The sequence below is a fragment of the Sebastes fasciatus genome, chromosome 21, assembly GCF_043250625.1.
Source record: "Sebastes fasciatus isolate fSebFas1 chromosome 21, fSebFas1.pri, whole genome shotgun sequence".
Lineage (NCBI taxonomy): Eukaryota > Metazoa > Chordata > Actinopteri > Perciformes > Sebastidae > Sebastes > Sebastes fasciatus.
Genome location: NC_133815.1, coordinates 17,585,679 through 17,601,037, shown reverse-complemented (window position 1 = coordinate 17,601,037; position 15,359 = coordinate 17,585,679). Strand labels below are relative to the sequence as shown.

Sequence of the window (15,359 nt, the reverse complement as noted above, 5' to 3'; positions counted from 1 at the left end):
TAAAACAAAAGCAGTCGGTTTGTAGTCTAACTGTTTAGCTCAGTTTGACACATATCTTAAAATAGTTGTAAACTAAGAAGCTGGCTGAGACAAAGCAGCTCCTCCTCCGTCTACCAGGCTGACGAGGGAAATATATAGCTAATATGCACACTTAAATATTTGTCTATTTATTACAAGTCATTTTGTCGTCGCAATACTGAACAATGTTATCGCACATCTCAGATTTTACTCGTATCCTGCAGGCCTACACTCAGCTTAAATCCAGAGGAGCAAACTAACAAATCAAATTCCTCAGAAAGTGTTCCACGTCAAAGAGTAAATAGTCAATGAGTGAATAATAAAAACAATTCTGGACTGATGAAGACGTTTTGTCGCTATGACGATCCTGCAGAAGGACTTGTCGATAAAACCCAGCCAACCAACTTCCCCTTTTTACTCAGTTCTCAGCGTTTTCTCACGCTCTGTTCATGACTTCACCAGTTTACATTCCACCACTTCTCTTTGGCTGTGAGGTGTCTATGTTTCCTTCTAGAACTGAAAATAATATTTATTAATACCAACATCATGCCTCAACTTATTCTAAAGTGTGTTTCACACATGTAGGTAGCACAGAGTTTATGCTGACTTGTGCACAGTCTGTATCACTGCTGCTCTGCATTGCCGTGCTGATGAGAGAACCTCAATGATTAAAACGCTTTGTTCACTTCAAATGCTTTTAATTCAGCAGTCTCATACACATATATATACAAACACGAATGAGCAGATACCTGACCAAAATGAACACTCTCTGCTTCCTCATCACCAGAATTGATCTGTCCTTTTGTCAAAAATATATATATTCACATGTAAAGAAATCCTGTTGAGGCAATGAAAAATAATTACCATAAGAATGCCATAAATCAGCACAATCTTACACAAACTAATGATGAAGCTGCTATATATTATGTTCATGTTATCTAATGCCCTGTTTGCACTCTGTTCATCTTACCAATCGTCTGCAAAGTAAAGCCATTTAATATTGAAGAATTAGATGAATTAGAAATAGAGAAATATTCCATTTATGGTGAACATGACATCATCTTCTTCTCCTTCATGATGCTTGGATCTCAATCACTCTGTTGACATAGTCTGCTTCTACTGCGTCCTGTGGACATGAAACAACAGAGAGAGAGAGAGAGAGAAAGAGAGAGAGAGAGAGAGAGAGAGAGAGAGAGAGAGAGAGAGAGAGAGAGAGAGAGAGAGAGAGAGAGACAGAGAGGGAGAGAGAGAGAGAGAGAGAGAGAGAGAGAGAGAGGTGTTAAGTGCTCTGCAGTACATTTTATTGTTGAAAGAATAATGTACCTGTTGCTCACCTTCACTGGTTTGTTGCAGCATCTTGATCTAAACCACCTGAAAGAAAAGGAAATGAAGGAATAAAAGTAATAAATTAACTTTTCAAAGAGACCAATAAGTCTTTAGCTGCAAATGACCATATCATAGAAAAGTTTGTCTCACCACTCAAAGATGATGATTGTACTGTAGAGCGCTACGATTCCCAGGATCTTCAGTGTAACGTAGACGACAGCCCCAAACTCTGGATTATCTGTTACAAGACAGCATGGTCACCTTCTCCTTAATGGGAAATGTTACGGCTCTAAAACATCATCAACCTGAATTCCTTCTGTTAACCTCAAACATAAACTGGTTTATAGCATCATTTCATGCAAATGCAATAAAAGGTGTTTTACAGGGTACTCAAACAAACAAACAAACAAACAAACAACCAAACAAACAAAGCAATACAGAAAACGAGAAAAACAGAAAAGAGAGGAGAGCAGATTAGATTAAATTAAACACATTCAGTTCAGTTCTACATTTACCTGCATTATTCATCCGTGATGACGTCTGACTACCGAGATCATTTGTGGCCACACAGTAATAATCTTCTATATCTGTCACAGAGGTCACCTTGAAGCTGTAAAAGTCTCCATCAGCTACACTGATGGGTCCGCTTTTGCTGGTCTTGAACCAGGTGAAGCGGCTGACAGGAGGATTGGCTCTGCTGGAGCAGGTCAGGTTCACCAGGCTACCTGCTGACACCAAACCTGATGGACTGATGGACACTGAGGTGTCTTTGGGAGCATCTGAGGAAAATGTGAGATTTACTTTATTCATTAAAATCATCCCATGAATCATCATGTGCTGACAGGATCCAATAACAAACACTTATTATCTTACATGAAACACTGAGCGTCGTTCTCTCCTCTGCTGTCTTGACGTCTTTTCCTTCATTTACAGGATATCTGGCTGAACAGGTGATGTTGAATCCATCATGTTCGTCTGACAGAGTGAAGGTCTTCTGGATTTTAGTTGTGAAGGTTCGATCTGTGTTTTCCTCTATTTTGTTGTGAGGGTCTTGTTGGAGAGTCCAGGTGAGTTCAGGAGGGGAGTGTGGACAGGGAGTGAAAGCTGAGCAGGTTATAGTGACAGACTCCTTCTCCTTCAGATCACCTGAGATCTCAATGCTGGGCCTCGGAGGAGAATCTGGAGTTTCAAATCAAACACAGATTGTAAAATAAAAAATAGATCATGATAGATAAGAACTCTTTTTAAAAACCAAAGCAGACACAGAAGATGACAATCTTGTATTGAAAATGCATAAAGTATATAAAGTTTGCCTTTTAATATCACAAAATGTGACCATTTTAATGTCAAACTGTAACAACAGAATCAGTGTTTAATCAGAATTTAAATTCATGGCAAAGTGAAAAAAGTTGCAACTTTCACTTTTTATTCTAAACAATAACATTATAGACTGACTGATAAAAAAACAAAACGCTCTTACCGTTGACTGTTATTTGAAGAGGATCACAAGAAGCTATTGCCAGAAATGGTCTGTTCTCAATTCTGAAGTAGTACTTGTCTGTGTAACTTGTGTTTACACTGGAAAATAAAGTGGTGCAGTTTTTCTGACTCAGGTCTCCAGTAAGACTCATTGGATAGATATTATTCATCCTGCTACTGCTGAAAATCACATTGGCAACACGTTTGCTACCTTTAATCCACACTCCGAAGGTTGTTCTTGTACCGTCAAATGTCTCTTGAGCGTTTATGTTACCACTAAAGTTACATGGGATTTGCAGACAGGATCCACTCAGTGCTTCCATCTGCTTTGGTGTAGTGATGAATAGGGATGGGCTTTTAGGACAATCAGCCAAAGCACCTGTGAAACAGACTCGTGATGAACAAATTGTGGAGCAAAATGTGCATGAAGAGAAAGTTCATGATGCACAAACTGTAATTCAGCAGCAGCATGTTTGGTCTTTTTAACAATGTCAGTATAAAACATTTCACTTTGCAGACAGAGCATGAACAGTTGAAAAAAGTAACGTCTTCAAATAAAAGTGATTGAACAAACAGCTCACCTGAAACTAAGAAGACGCTCAGTAACACGATGGCTGTCACCATTTTCACAGACTGGACTGAAATGACACTCATCACCTGGATTTGATAAAAAGTTACTTTTCATAAAACATCTTTCTAACAAAGCATTCATGTTCTTTTAAAGCCACCTCAAATTAATACATTCAAACCAGGAACTCTCCGTGTACAATCAGATATTACTGTGTTATAATAGTGATTAATAATCTCAGCAGAGTTAAAAACAGTTTAAATATAAAATGATCCAGTGTGAGTTTATGATGTTTCTGCTAAAACAAAACCCAACAAATAAAAGTAGAGTTCATGAAAAACAGCAAAATAAAAAAAACTTCCCTGAGATAAACATAAAAGCAGTAACATGTTACCTTACCAAAGGAGCCGGCAGATAAAACAAAGAAACAAATAGTTTTAAAATCTGACAATTTGTGAATGTCAGCAGAACTGCAACAGACCCAGTAGCTACCCGACTTCCCTGCTAAGCCGTTGTGATATACAAGCAAATATGAAATGACTGAAATACTGCAGAAAAAGAAGAAGAAGAAGTCTTGACTCCTCCTGCTCGCACCCTTTGAGTGAGGAAGTCATCTTTTGAGACAACTTGATCTCATCAGGGTGCAAATGACATATTTATTCTCAAAGATTATTTTTATCACATGACTCTCAGCAAGCCTGTATGCCTTATTAGGGGCCGAACAGTTATGCTGCTGGTCCCTCTTGTTTTTGTCAATATTATCTTCTCCTGTAGTTCTTGGAGACTACTAAGACTACAAAACGTCATCATGCAGACTCATCCGCCATTAGAGCCTCGTTGTTTATACTCACGCTCATGTGACCGTGGTGTAGTTTATTTATAGCCTAATGTCAGCTTTTTACTTCATAAAAGTGGTGTTCATTTGTGGAGATTATCTTGTTGAACAAAACGTGTAAGAATCATAAACGTTTGTTTGCCACAGAGCTTGTTTTCTGCAATAATCCAAATCCCAATTTGAAAATCCGATTGGCTTTTTGTCAAGGGAACCAGGGCGATGCTAACTTCCTGGCTGGCCTACAAAAATATGTCATCACTCTAAAGAGGGAGTTTAATTATGAGTAGTTTAGTTGTTGTGGTACTGTTTTGTTATTACAAAGGAGGATGGTTTGCTGTTACCTTGACTGTTAGCCACAGAGATTTATAATGTATATCTGCATGTCGTTCACTGTCAACTATCAAGTGATCCAGTTGGTTTACATAAAGGTCTAGATGTACTCATGCTGAATTTCTTCATTTTAAACATGCAACTTCTCAGTAATGTTAGCAAATAAGGAAGTGGTGAAGCGGTGATGCCTGTTGTTGACAAGGTTAAATAAGTTGTTGCCGTCTTGATGCAGACTATACGGAACCTCCGTGCTATTCTTTTATTACCTTCATAAAGTGTAGTTGCAACGTAACCCTCGGCTACACAAGCTAAAACAAAAGCAGTCTGTATGTAGTCTAACTGTTTAGCTCAGTTTGCCACATATCTTAAAATGGTTATAAACTAAGCAGCTGGCTGAGAAAAAGCAGCTCCTCCTCCGTCTACTAGCATTACCTGCAGGCAGTGCTTCTAGTTTTACGTCCTTTTTGCTCCTATTTTTGCATACAAAGAATTGAGGGGATGAAAAATAATGATAATAAAAATGTGGCAAAAACAGCCCAACCTTACAGAGTGGAAACAATCTTCATCTTCTTTTCTGTCGTAATTCAAATGACTGTATGGAGAAAACGGGATACACAATACATAACAAAACAAGGTCGATGCCTTCTCAGAAATAATCAGAAGATATCATGAAACAAAATGACACATAAACATGTCAAAACTAAATGTAATCTTGTATAACATTACTAATGTGTGTGCAGAACTGCTTCTGGTGCCATGTTCACTATCCTTTGCATGTCATCATTTTTGACTATAGCTCCCTATTTAAAGCTTTGAGACTTTTATTTGCACACATCTGGACATATGAATAACAAATCACACATAAACAGCTGCGTGAGTTCAGCACACAAATATTTATTTATTTTTATTTTATTTTATCTTTATTTAACCACATAAGTCAATTGAGAACCAATTCTCATTTACAATGACGACGTGGCCAAGAGGCAGCAAGACATTAGAACAGGTGTCTCCAACCTGTTTCCCTCTGAGAGCTAATTTGACAAAATGAATGTGGCTGAGAGCTACTCAAAGCACCAAGTCTGTCTTACTTTTATGGTCCTTTAATAACGTTTCAGCCACCGCAGTCATCGCCTCTATTACAATTCTTTCATAGGTGAAGGGCTTTTTTGTTTCGTTAGGATGTGCGCCACTAAACGATGGCTGTTTGCTTCATCGGCCTTCTTTGGTAAACAGAGACTGTCGTCTTTTAAGGATTGTTTTTGGCTCCTTTCCCTTCTTTGTTCATAAACTGCTACCAGCCGGAGAGTCCCATGAAAAGTTGCTGTGGACTTGGCGCTCGACGATACATCTTTTACTGACTAACACGCTCACACCGCAAATGTGAGACATACCGATTCCTCATGAAAATAATGTATTTTTTGCCTTTTATTGGCCTGTGGTCATTGTCAAATCCGGTCTCTGTATGTTATGGCGTTACAAACCTGACAGCAGCCTAACTAGTTTTATTGACAGCCGATAGGCATATAATCATTTGGTCTCAGAATGGGGTGGGATGTCTGTGAATTTGATTGGGTTGTAATTTAAACAGTTTTACAAAGAATTGTTAGCGAGCCACTCAGAAACGGGTAGCTTGCGAGCTACTTGTTGGAGACCCCTGCATTAGAACATAGAACATAAATACGACTACTGCAATAAAACAGACAAAATTAAAACATCACAATAAATACAGTATATACAACAATATATATATATATATATATATATATATATATATATATATATATATATATATATATATATATGTGCTGTGTTCCAGAGAGGCAAATTCGGAAGCAGGTGCAGTGATCAGAAACTATCGCTTGTAATGAGTCATTAAAGGAGGGTAACAGAATGACGGTGTGGAGTTTTAGCATCTTTTGCAACTCATTCCAGTCACTAGGAGCAGCAAACTGGAATGAGAGACGACCAAAGGAGGAATGACCATACTGAAGAATTTGCTAGAACGTAAATTGCAGTTCCTGTTGTAGATATTGAGTAGTGACCGGAGGTATGGAGGGATTTTGCCAATGATAGTCTTCTGATCTGACGCCTGCTATGGAGGGATGGCCAGTTGACTATAGAGAATACAGGTTACAGTGATGAGTGTTGAAAGGGACACCGGTGACAAAGCGAATGACAGTATGGTAGATGAAGTCCAGTTTATTGAGATGATTTTTGGAGGCGAGTCTATAGATCAAGGCACCATAATCCAGGATTGGGAGAATATGTTGATAACTGATATTGAAAATCTGCAGGATGTGGATGTTTTAAATTTCTCTCCATTGAACTGTAGGCAGCAAAGACAACATTAAGGCACATTAAATATGAATTCTACACAAATGTATTTTTTGTCTTTCAACAAGAGCACTCATTTTCTCTTCACTTGAGCGTAGAGATCCTCTGGGCCGTCGGCGGTCTTTCTTAAATTGTTTGCTGTCTGGGACACATTGACCTGTGCGTACAGCGTATTTATAGCCTAATGTTAACTTTCTACTTCATAAAAGTGGTGTTCATTTGTGGACATTATCTTGCTGAACAAAATGTGTAAGTATCATAAACGCTTGTTTGCCAAAGAGCTTATTTTCTGCAATAATCCAAAACCCAATTTAAAAATCCCATTGGATTTTTGTCGAGGGAACCAGGGCGACGCTAACTTCCTGGCTGGCTTACAAAAATATGTCATCCCTGGAGCACTCTATAGAGGGAGTTTTATTATGAGTAGTTTAGTTGTTGTGGTACCGTTTTGTTATTACAAAGGAGGATGGTTTGCTGTAACCCTGACTGTTAGCCAACAGAGATTTATAATGTATATCTGCATGTCGTTCACTGTCAACTATCAAGTGATCCAGTTGGTTTACATAAAGGTCTAGATGTACTCATGCTGAATTTCTTCATTTTAAACATGCAACTTCTCAGTAATGTTAGCAAATAAGGAAGTGGTGAAGCGGTGATGCCTGTTGTTGACAAGGTTAAATAAGTTGTTGCCGTCTTGATGCAGACTATACGGAGCCTCCATGCTATTATTTTATCACCTTCATAAAGTGTAGTTGCAACGTAACCCTCGGCTACACAAGCTAAAACAAAAGCAGTCTGTATGTAGTCTAACTGTCTAGCTTAGTTTGCCACATATCTTAAAATGGTTATAAACTAAGCAGCTGGCTGAGAAAAAGCAGCCCCTCCTCCGTCTACTAGCATTACCTGCAGGCAGTGCTTCTAGTTTTACGTCCTTTTTGCTCCTATTTTTGCATACAAAGAATTGAGGGGATGAAAAATAATGATAATAAAAATGTGGCAAAAACAGCCCAACCTTACAGAGTGGAAACAATCTTCATCTTCTTTTCTGTCGTAATTCAAATGACTGTATGGAGAAAACGGGATACACAATACATAACAAAACAAGGTCGATGCCTTCTCAGAAATAATCAGAAGATATCATGAAACAAAATGACACATAAACATATCAAAACTAAATGTAATCTTGTATAACATTACTAATGTGTGTGCAGAACTGCTTCTGGTGCCATGTTCACTATCCTTTGCATGTCATCATTTTTGACTCTAGCTCCCTATTTAAAGCTTTGAGACTTTTATTTGCACACATCTGGACATATGAATAACAAATCACACATAAACAGCTGCGTGAGTTCAGCACACAAATATTTATTTATTTTTATTTTATTTTATCTTTATTTAACCACATAAGTCAATTGAGAACCAATTCTCATTTACAATGACGACGTGGCCAAGAGGCAGCAAGACATTAGAACAGGGTCTCCAACCTGTTTCCCTCTGAGAGCTAATTTGACAAAATGAAAGTGGCTGAGAGCTACTCAAAGCACCAAGTCTTTCTTACTTTTATGGTCCTTTAATAACGTTTCAGCCACCGCAGTCATCGCCTCTATTACAATTCTTTCATAGGTGAAGTTTTTTTTTGTTTCGTTAGGATGTGCGCCACTAAACGATGGCTCTTTGCTTCATCGGCCTTCTTTGGTAAACAGAGACTGTCGTCTTTTAAGTATTGTTTTTGGCTCCTTTACCTTCTTTGATCATAAACTGCTACCAGCCGGAAAGTCCCATGAAAAGTTGCTGTGGACTTGGCGCTCGATGTCACATTTTTTACTGACTGGCACGCTCACACCGCAAATGTGACACATACCGATTCCTCATGAAAGTATTGTATTTTTTTGCCTTTTATTGGCCTGCTATTTTCTGCGGTCATTGTCAATTCTGGTCTCTGTATGTTATGGCGTTACAAACCTGACAGCAGCCTAACTAGTTTAATTGACAGCCGATAGGCATATAATCATTTGGTCTCAGAATGGGGTGGGATGTCTGTGAATTTGATTGGGTCGTAATTTAAGCAGTTTTACAAAAAAACTTTAGCGAGCCGCTCAGAAACGGGTAGCTTGCGAGCTATTTGTTGGAGACCCCTGCATTAGAACATAGAACATAAATACGACTAGTGCAATAAAACAGACAAAATTAAAACATCACAATATATACAGTATATACAACAATATGTATATAGATTCACCGGCGCTTTCTCCCCCAGTCACACCTCAACCTCAGCCTGCGCTGCTTCTGGAGTCAGAAATTCTTTTTTTTGCTTTAATATTATTATTTGCAGCTTTGTCATTCTATTATGCTTCTTTGCATTTATGAAACTCAGACTGATAATCATTAAAATCATATTAGGCACACCTGTTCAATTGCTTGTTAATACAAATAGCTAATCAGCCAATCACATGGCAGCAACTCAATGCATTTGGGCATCTAGACGTGGCTAAGACGACTTGTTGAAGTTCAAACCGAGCATCAGAATGGGGAAGAAAGGGGATTTAAGTGACTTTGAACGTGGCATGGTTGTTGGTGCCAGACGGGCTGGTCTGAGTATTTCAAAAACTGCTGATCTACTGGGATTTTCACGCACAACCATCTCTAGGGTTTACAGAGAATGGTCCAAAACAAGAGAAAATATCCAGTGAGCGGCAGTTGTGTGGATGGGAATGCCTTGTTGATGTCAGAGGTCAGAGGAGAATGGGCAGAGTGGTTCGAGATGATAGAAAGGCAACAGTAACTCAAATAACCACTCGTTACAACCAAGGTATGCAGAATACCACCTCTGAACGTACAACACGTCGAACCTTGAAGCAAATGGGCTACAGCAGCAGAAGACCACCCGGTACTAGCAAGGTGTACCTAATAAAGTGGCCGGTGAGTGTATATGTGCTGTGTTCCAGCAAGGCAAATTCAGAAGCAGGTGCAGTGATCAAAAACTATCGCTTCTAATGAGTCATTAAAGGAGGGTAACAGAATGATGGTGTGGAGTTTTAGCATCTTTTGCAACTCATTCCAGTCACTAGGAGCAGCAAACTGGAGTGAGTGACGACCAAAGGAGGAATGACCATACTGAAGAATTTGATTTGCTAGAACGTAAATTGCAGTTCCTGTTGTAGATATTGAGTAGTGAGCGGAGATATGGAGGGGTTTTGCCAATGATAGTCTTCTGGTCTGACGCCTGCTATGGAGGGATGGCCAGTTGACTAGAGAATACAGGTTACAGTGATGAGTGTTGAAAGGGACACCGGTGACAAAGCGAATGGCAGTATGGTAGATGACGTCCACTTTATTGAGATGATTTTTGGAGGCGAGTCTGTAGATTAAGTCACCATAATCCAGGATTGGGAGAATATGTTGATAACTGACATTGAAAATCTGCAGGATGTGGATGTTTTAAATTTCTCTCCATTGAACTGTAGGCAGCAAAGACAACATTAAGGCACATTAAATATGAACTCTACACAAATGTATTTTTTGTCTTTTAACAAGAGCACTCAGTTTCTCTTCACTTGAGCGTAGAGATCCTCTGGGCCGTCGGCGGTCTTTCTTAAACTATTTGCTGTCTGGGACACTTTGACCTGTGCGTACAGCGTATCCTGCTGCTGTCCACCGTCCTGCACCGAGGCCGAGGACGGCTCAGGTCTCCGCTTGGAGAAGTCGATCTCTCCATAATGGATGTCTTCTTCTGTTTTGCTGGTTGGCATTTGAAGAGTCAGCTCGTCACCTCTTTGACTCTGTGAGAAAAAACGTGTTAAATGATACGTCTGAATACTGATTCAGGTTAAATTAGTTGATGCTGCTAGATTACAGTGCAACCTTTAATATTGTTGTAAAGTACTTCTAGACTGGCTGAAAAATTACACTAAATTACAACCCTCACTAGAGTCAGGCCATATCTTGAAGGTAGGGGCTATGCTGTCGCCCTTAGTGATCATTATTCAGAGTGGAGTCCCCCAGGGTTCGATTCTCGGGCCTCGATTATTTAATCTCTGTGTGCTTCCACTAGGCTAAATCATGAAAGACAAAAAGACTGCTTATCATAGCTATCCAAATAAGACCAGATCCAATCAAATAATATGGATGGAAACTTATTTCCTTCAGTTAAATCAAGATAAGAAAGTTGATTTTGCAACAAGGAGGAAAGACTCAAAGTTATCGCTCAGGTTACATTATAAAGACTAAAGGCAAACATTTTGTATTCATATACTTATCAAAACACAATGCAATTGTACAAAAGGATGACCATAGAAAACTATGAAGAAGAGTAGGCTATACTAATTGTTTGTTTGTTTTTTCTCACTTACATGGGCGCTGTGGGCGGAGGCGGGTAATGTTCCTGTTTCTTAACCGCTTCAATGTTTCATCTTTCTTTAAAGGGACTGTTTGTAACTTCCTACACGTATAAATCAATCTGGGTCGGTGTCCATTGCGCGCTCGTGTGTGGCTACGCTGTTCAGACTCAGACTCCAACACTACACGGAAGCACCAAAAGTTATATCTAGTGAAGCCCGTCGTGCAAAACAGTGTTGGCCGCGGTCGGAGGACGCGGGGGAGAACGTAGCTTTGGTCTCCAGGGCCGGAGTCTCTGCTGTACTCTGATCCTCTGCCTGCTTGCTTTCACTCACACACTGCGTGCGTTCTCGCTCTTTTGGTCCACCTCACGTGCATGCGCGCACACTACACACTGCAAAATAGTTAGTAGCTCTGAGAATATCTAGTAAATGTTCAGTGGACGTTTGTGCAGAAATAAATGCTGCAGCTCCTCCAGACTAACAGAGGTTTTCCGTGTCTTGTGAAGTGACGGGGCTCCGGAGCGAGAAACGTTATCGTCTCCAACCGGGAGCCGGTGTCTTCCCTGTTCCCTTCGGCCGCGGTCGGGAGGCTGAGGCAGGAAAAGTTGACACTAGGATCAGCAGTGATTCATGGAGAGACCTTCGTCTGGTCAGCTAACATTACTGCCAAGCAGGTGAAATATAGAGTGATATTGTGGTTTTAGCTGACGTGTGTCGCCTCACTGTTTTGACGGATGCTCGCTCACATTCATGTAGCGCGTGCACGCGGGCGAGCGTGAGCAACAGGACGCTGACTTTCGTTGACTCAATGGCCACAGGTGTCGCTGTTGCAAACAATTTCTTATTCTTACAAACAGTCCCTTTAAAAAAACAAAGACAAAGGCAAGAGCAAGTCATTCCTAATGTAACTACCAGTCCTTTGTAAATGTATGTATGACTTTAGCAGACTTGGAGAATGTGTGTTTCGGAGAGTATTCATACAGATTAAAATGAGTGGGAAACAAAAATTAAGGTTATGCTAACAAAACTGACGTTATTTTGGTTTTAGTTAATTAGGCTAATGTCATAACCTTTGGTAACTGATGTATACTATGTTATTTCTGTGAAATTTAATTTCAAATCTTCCCAGTTTACATAGTTATTAAATAACACTTTAAGGTAGGATTGATAGTGTTGTTCAAATACATTTTTTGTTATATTTGTTGAAATTCTCATTGCATGACAGGGTGCTCCAACTTTAGCCATTTTCAGATCTAAACTTAACAAAGTTTATATCATCCTCCAAAATTTTTTGGAGGATGATTTCTTACAGGTTCCAAACACAGCATGTTGCCAACAGGTTGTTTTGTCACATTTGTCGTGCTTCCTAATATTAACCTCTCAAAGATTGTCAATTTAGTATCGAGACAGATACTTTCGACATAGTCACTGTGAGCACATTTAAAATATTCACAACACACACTGTACAATGAAGTTTAATATTCACCTGAGTTTGTGGACGTTTCGACTTAAACCACCTGGAAGACATGAGAGAGCTGTCAGAATAATTATTGTACTGTCTGTTTCAGGTTAAATAAATAGTGTGCTGCCAATAGAGAGTAAGGACTGATGGGAGACAGACATTATTGAATGTGCATCAGTGGAAAGAAAATCAAGATTGAAAATCAAGTTTTGTCAAAGTCAATTCACAGAACAGGTGCAGAAATGAACAAAACTGACAGATCACATACTCATCCATGCCCTCAGGGTTACCAACATAGGTTTAGTTGAAACTTTATTGCCAGAAACTGAATTAATTTCATTAATTTACTTACCAAACACAGATAGCAAGGCAGATGAGTATGATGACAAGGATCCCTCCAAGAGCTGAACCCCACTGTAGCGAGCTGACAGAGCTCTCTGTTCATAGAAACACAAAACCAGGTGACTAAAAGAAAACAGTTTATATGTAGACATGTAACAATACAGGTGTAACCATTATTTGTATAAAATCATTTCATAAAAAAAAACTAAAACAAAACAAGTGAAAAACAGAAAAGAGAGGAGAGCAGATTAGATTAAAATAAACAGATTCAGTTCAATTCTACATTTACCTGCATTATTAATCCATGATGACTGATTACCGAGATCATTTGTGGCCACACAGTAATGATCTTCTATATCTGCCACAGAGGTCACCTTGAAGCTGTAAAAGTCTCCTTCAGATACACTGACAGGTCCGTCTTTGCTGGTCTTGAACCAGGTGTAGCGGCTGACGGGAGGATTGGCTCTGCTGGAGCAGGTCAGGTTCACCAGGCTACCTGCTGACACCAAACCTGATGGACTGATGGACACTGAGGTGTTCTTGGGAGCATCTGAGGAAAATGTGAGATTCACTTTATTCATTAAAATCATCCCATGAATCATCATGTGCTGACAGGATCCAATAACAAACACTTATTATCTTACATGAAACACTGAGCGTCGTTCTCTCCTCTGCTGTCTTGACGTCTTCTCCTGCATTTACAGGATATCTGGCTGAACAGGTGATGATGAATCCATCATGTTCGTCTGACAGAGTGAAGGTCTTCTGGATTTTAGTTGTGAAGGTTCGATCTGTGTTTTCCTCTATTTTGTTGTGAGGGTCTTGTTGGAGAGTCCAGGTGAGTTTAGGAGGGGAGTGTGGACAGGGAGTGAAAGCTGAGCAGTTTATAGTAACAGACTGATTCTCCTTCAGATCACCTGAGATCTCAATGCTGGGCCTCGGAGGAGAATCTGGGGTTTCAAATCAAACACAGATTGTACAATAAAAAATAGATCATGATATATTAGAACACTTTTAAAAACCAAAGCTGACACAGAAGGTGACAATCTTGTATTATTGTCTTGTATTTTTATTCTCAACAATAACATTATAGACTGACTGATAAAAAACAAAACTCTCTCACCTTTGACTGTTATTTGAAGACTATCACAAGAAGCTGTTGCCTTGAATGGTCCGTTCTCAATTCTGAAGTAGTACTTGTCTGTGTAACTTGTGATTAAACTGGAAAATAAAGTGGTGCAGTTATTCTGACTCAGGTCTCCAGTAAGACTCATTGGATAGATATTATTCATCCTGCTACTGTTGAAAATCCCATTATGTGGATTTTTAGCAAAATCTGTGGTACTTTTCATCCACACTCCGAAGGTTGGTCGTGTGCTGTTGAATGCCTCTCCTGGTTTAACTGTAAAGTTACATGGGATTTGCAGACAGGATCCACTCAGTGCTTCCATCTGCTTTGGTGTAGTGATGAATATGGATGGTGTTTTAGGACAATCAGCCAAAGCACCTGTGAAACAGACTCATGATGAACAAATTGTGAAGCAAAATCTGCATGAAGAGAAAGTTCATGATGCACAAACTGCAATTCAGCAGCAACATGTTTGGTCTTTTTAACAATGTCAGTATGAAACATTTCACTTTGCAGACAGAGCATGAACAGTTGGAAAAAGTAACGTCTCCAGATAAAAGTGACTGAACAAACAGCTCACCTGAAACTAAGAAGACGCTCAGTAACATGATGGCTGTCAACATTTTCACAGACTGGACTGAAATGACACTCATCACCTGGATTTGACAAAAATGTACTTTTCATAAAACATCTTTTAAACGAAGCATTCATGTTCTTTTAAAGCCACCTCAAATTAATACATTCAAACCAGGAACTCTCCGTGTATAAGCAGATATTACTGTGTTACAATAGTGATTAATTAACTCTAAAAAGTTGAAAACAGTTTAAATATAAAATGATCCAGTGTGAGTTTATGATGTTTCTGCTAAAACAAAACCCAACAAATAAAAGTAGAGTTCATTAAAAACAGCAAAATAAAAAACTCTCTGAGTTAAACATAAAAGCAGCAACATGTTACCTTACCAAAGGAGCCGGCAGCTAAAACGAAGAAACAATTAGTTTTAAAATCAGACAATTTGTGGATGTCAGCAGAACTGCAACAGACCCAGTAGCTACCCGACTTCCCTGCTAAGCCGTTGTGATATAAAAGCAAATATGAAATGACTGAAATACTGCAGAAAAAGAAGAAGTCTTCACCCCTCCTGCTCGCACCCTGTGAATGAGGAAATCATCTTTTGAGACAACTTGATCTCATCAGG

The 15,359-nt window shown here is 39.3% G+C and overlaps 2 protein-coding genes across 2 annotated transcripts; both read right to left on the bottom strand.

The window, feature by feature from the left end:
* Positions 1–695: 695 nt before the first annotated feature.
* On the bottom strand, positions 696–3,475 carry LOC141759616 (myelin-associated glycoprotein-like). Its single transcript, XM_074621808.1, has 7 exons — positions 3,405–3,475; positions 2,825–3,202; positions 2,218–2,523; positions 1,860–2,123; positions 1,495–1,582; positions 1,353–1,389; positions 696–1,144 (listed from the first exon to the last, which is right to left on the bottom strand). The coding sequence occupies exons 1-7, from the start codon at positions 3,445–3,447 to the stop codon at positions 1,091–1,093; spliced, it is 1,170 nt and encodes a 389-aa protein (XP_074477909.1). The 5' UTR covers positions 3,448–3,475; the 3' UTR covers positions 696–1,090.
* Positions 3,476–10,429: 6,954 nt separating this feature from the next.
* LOC141760059 (sialic acid-binding Ig-like lectin 12) lies at positions 10,430–14,783 on the bottom strand. Its single transcript, XM_074622703.1, has 7 exons — positions 14,741–14,783; positions 14,155–14,538; positions 13,676–13,981; positions 13,321–13,581; positions 13,042–13,126; positions 12,714–12,744; positions 10,430–10,669 (listed from the first exon to the last, which is right to left on the bottom strand). Exons 1-7 carry the CDS (start codon positions 14,781–14,783, stop codon positions 10,430–10,432), a joined length of 1,350 nt encoding a protein of 449 aa, XP_074478804.1.
* Between the last annotated feature and the right edge of the window lie 576 nt (positions 14,784–15,359).

Bases quoted from the DNA above. Each gene is read 5' to 3' on its own strand.
- LOC141759616 (XM_074621808.1), bottom strand. From the start codon at position 3,447: ATGGTGACAGCCATCGTGTTACTGAGCGTCTTCTTAGTTTCAG. The intron at 3,203-3,404 runs GTGAGCTGTTTG...TCTGTTTCACAG, and splicing joins GAGCGTCTTCTTAGTTTCAG to GTGCTTTGGCTGATTGTCCT. The intron at 2,524-2,824 runs GTAAGAGCGTTT...TTGAAACTCCAG, and splicing joins TCTTCAAATAACAGTCAACG to ATTCTCCTCCGAGGCCCAGC.
- LOC141760059 (XM_074622703.1), bottom strand. From the start codon at position 14,783: ATGTTGACAGCCATCATGTTACTGAGCGTCTTCTTAGTTTCAG. The intron at 13,127-13,320 runs GTAAATGTAGAA...TTCTATGAACAG, and splicing joins ATCATGGATTAATAATGCAG to AGAGCTCTGTCAGCTCGCTA. The intron at 10,670-12,713 runs GTGAATATTAAA...TTTTTCTCACAG, and splicing joins CGAAACGTCCACAAACTCAG to AGTCAAAGAGGTGACGAGCT.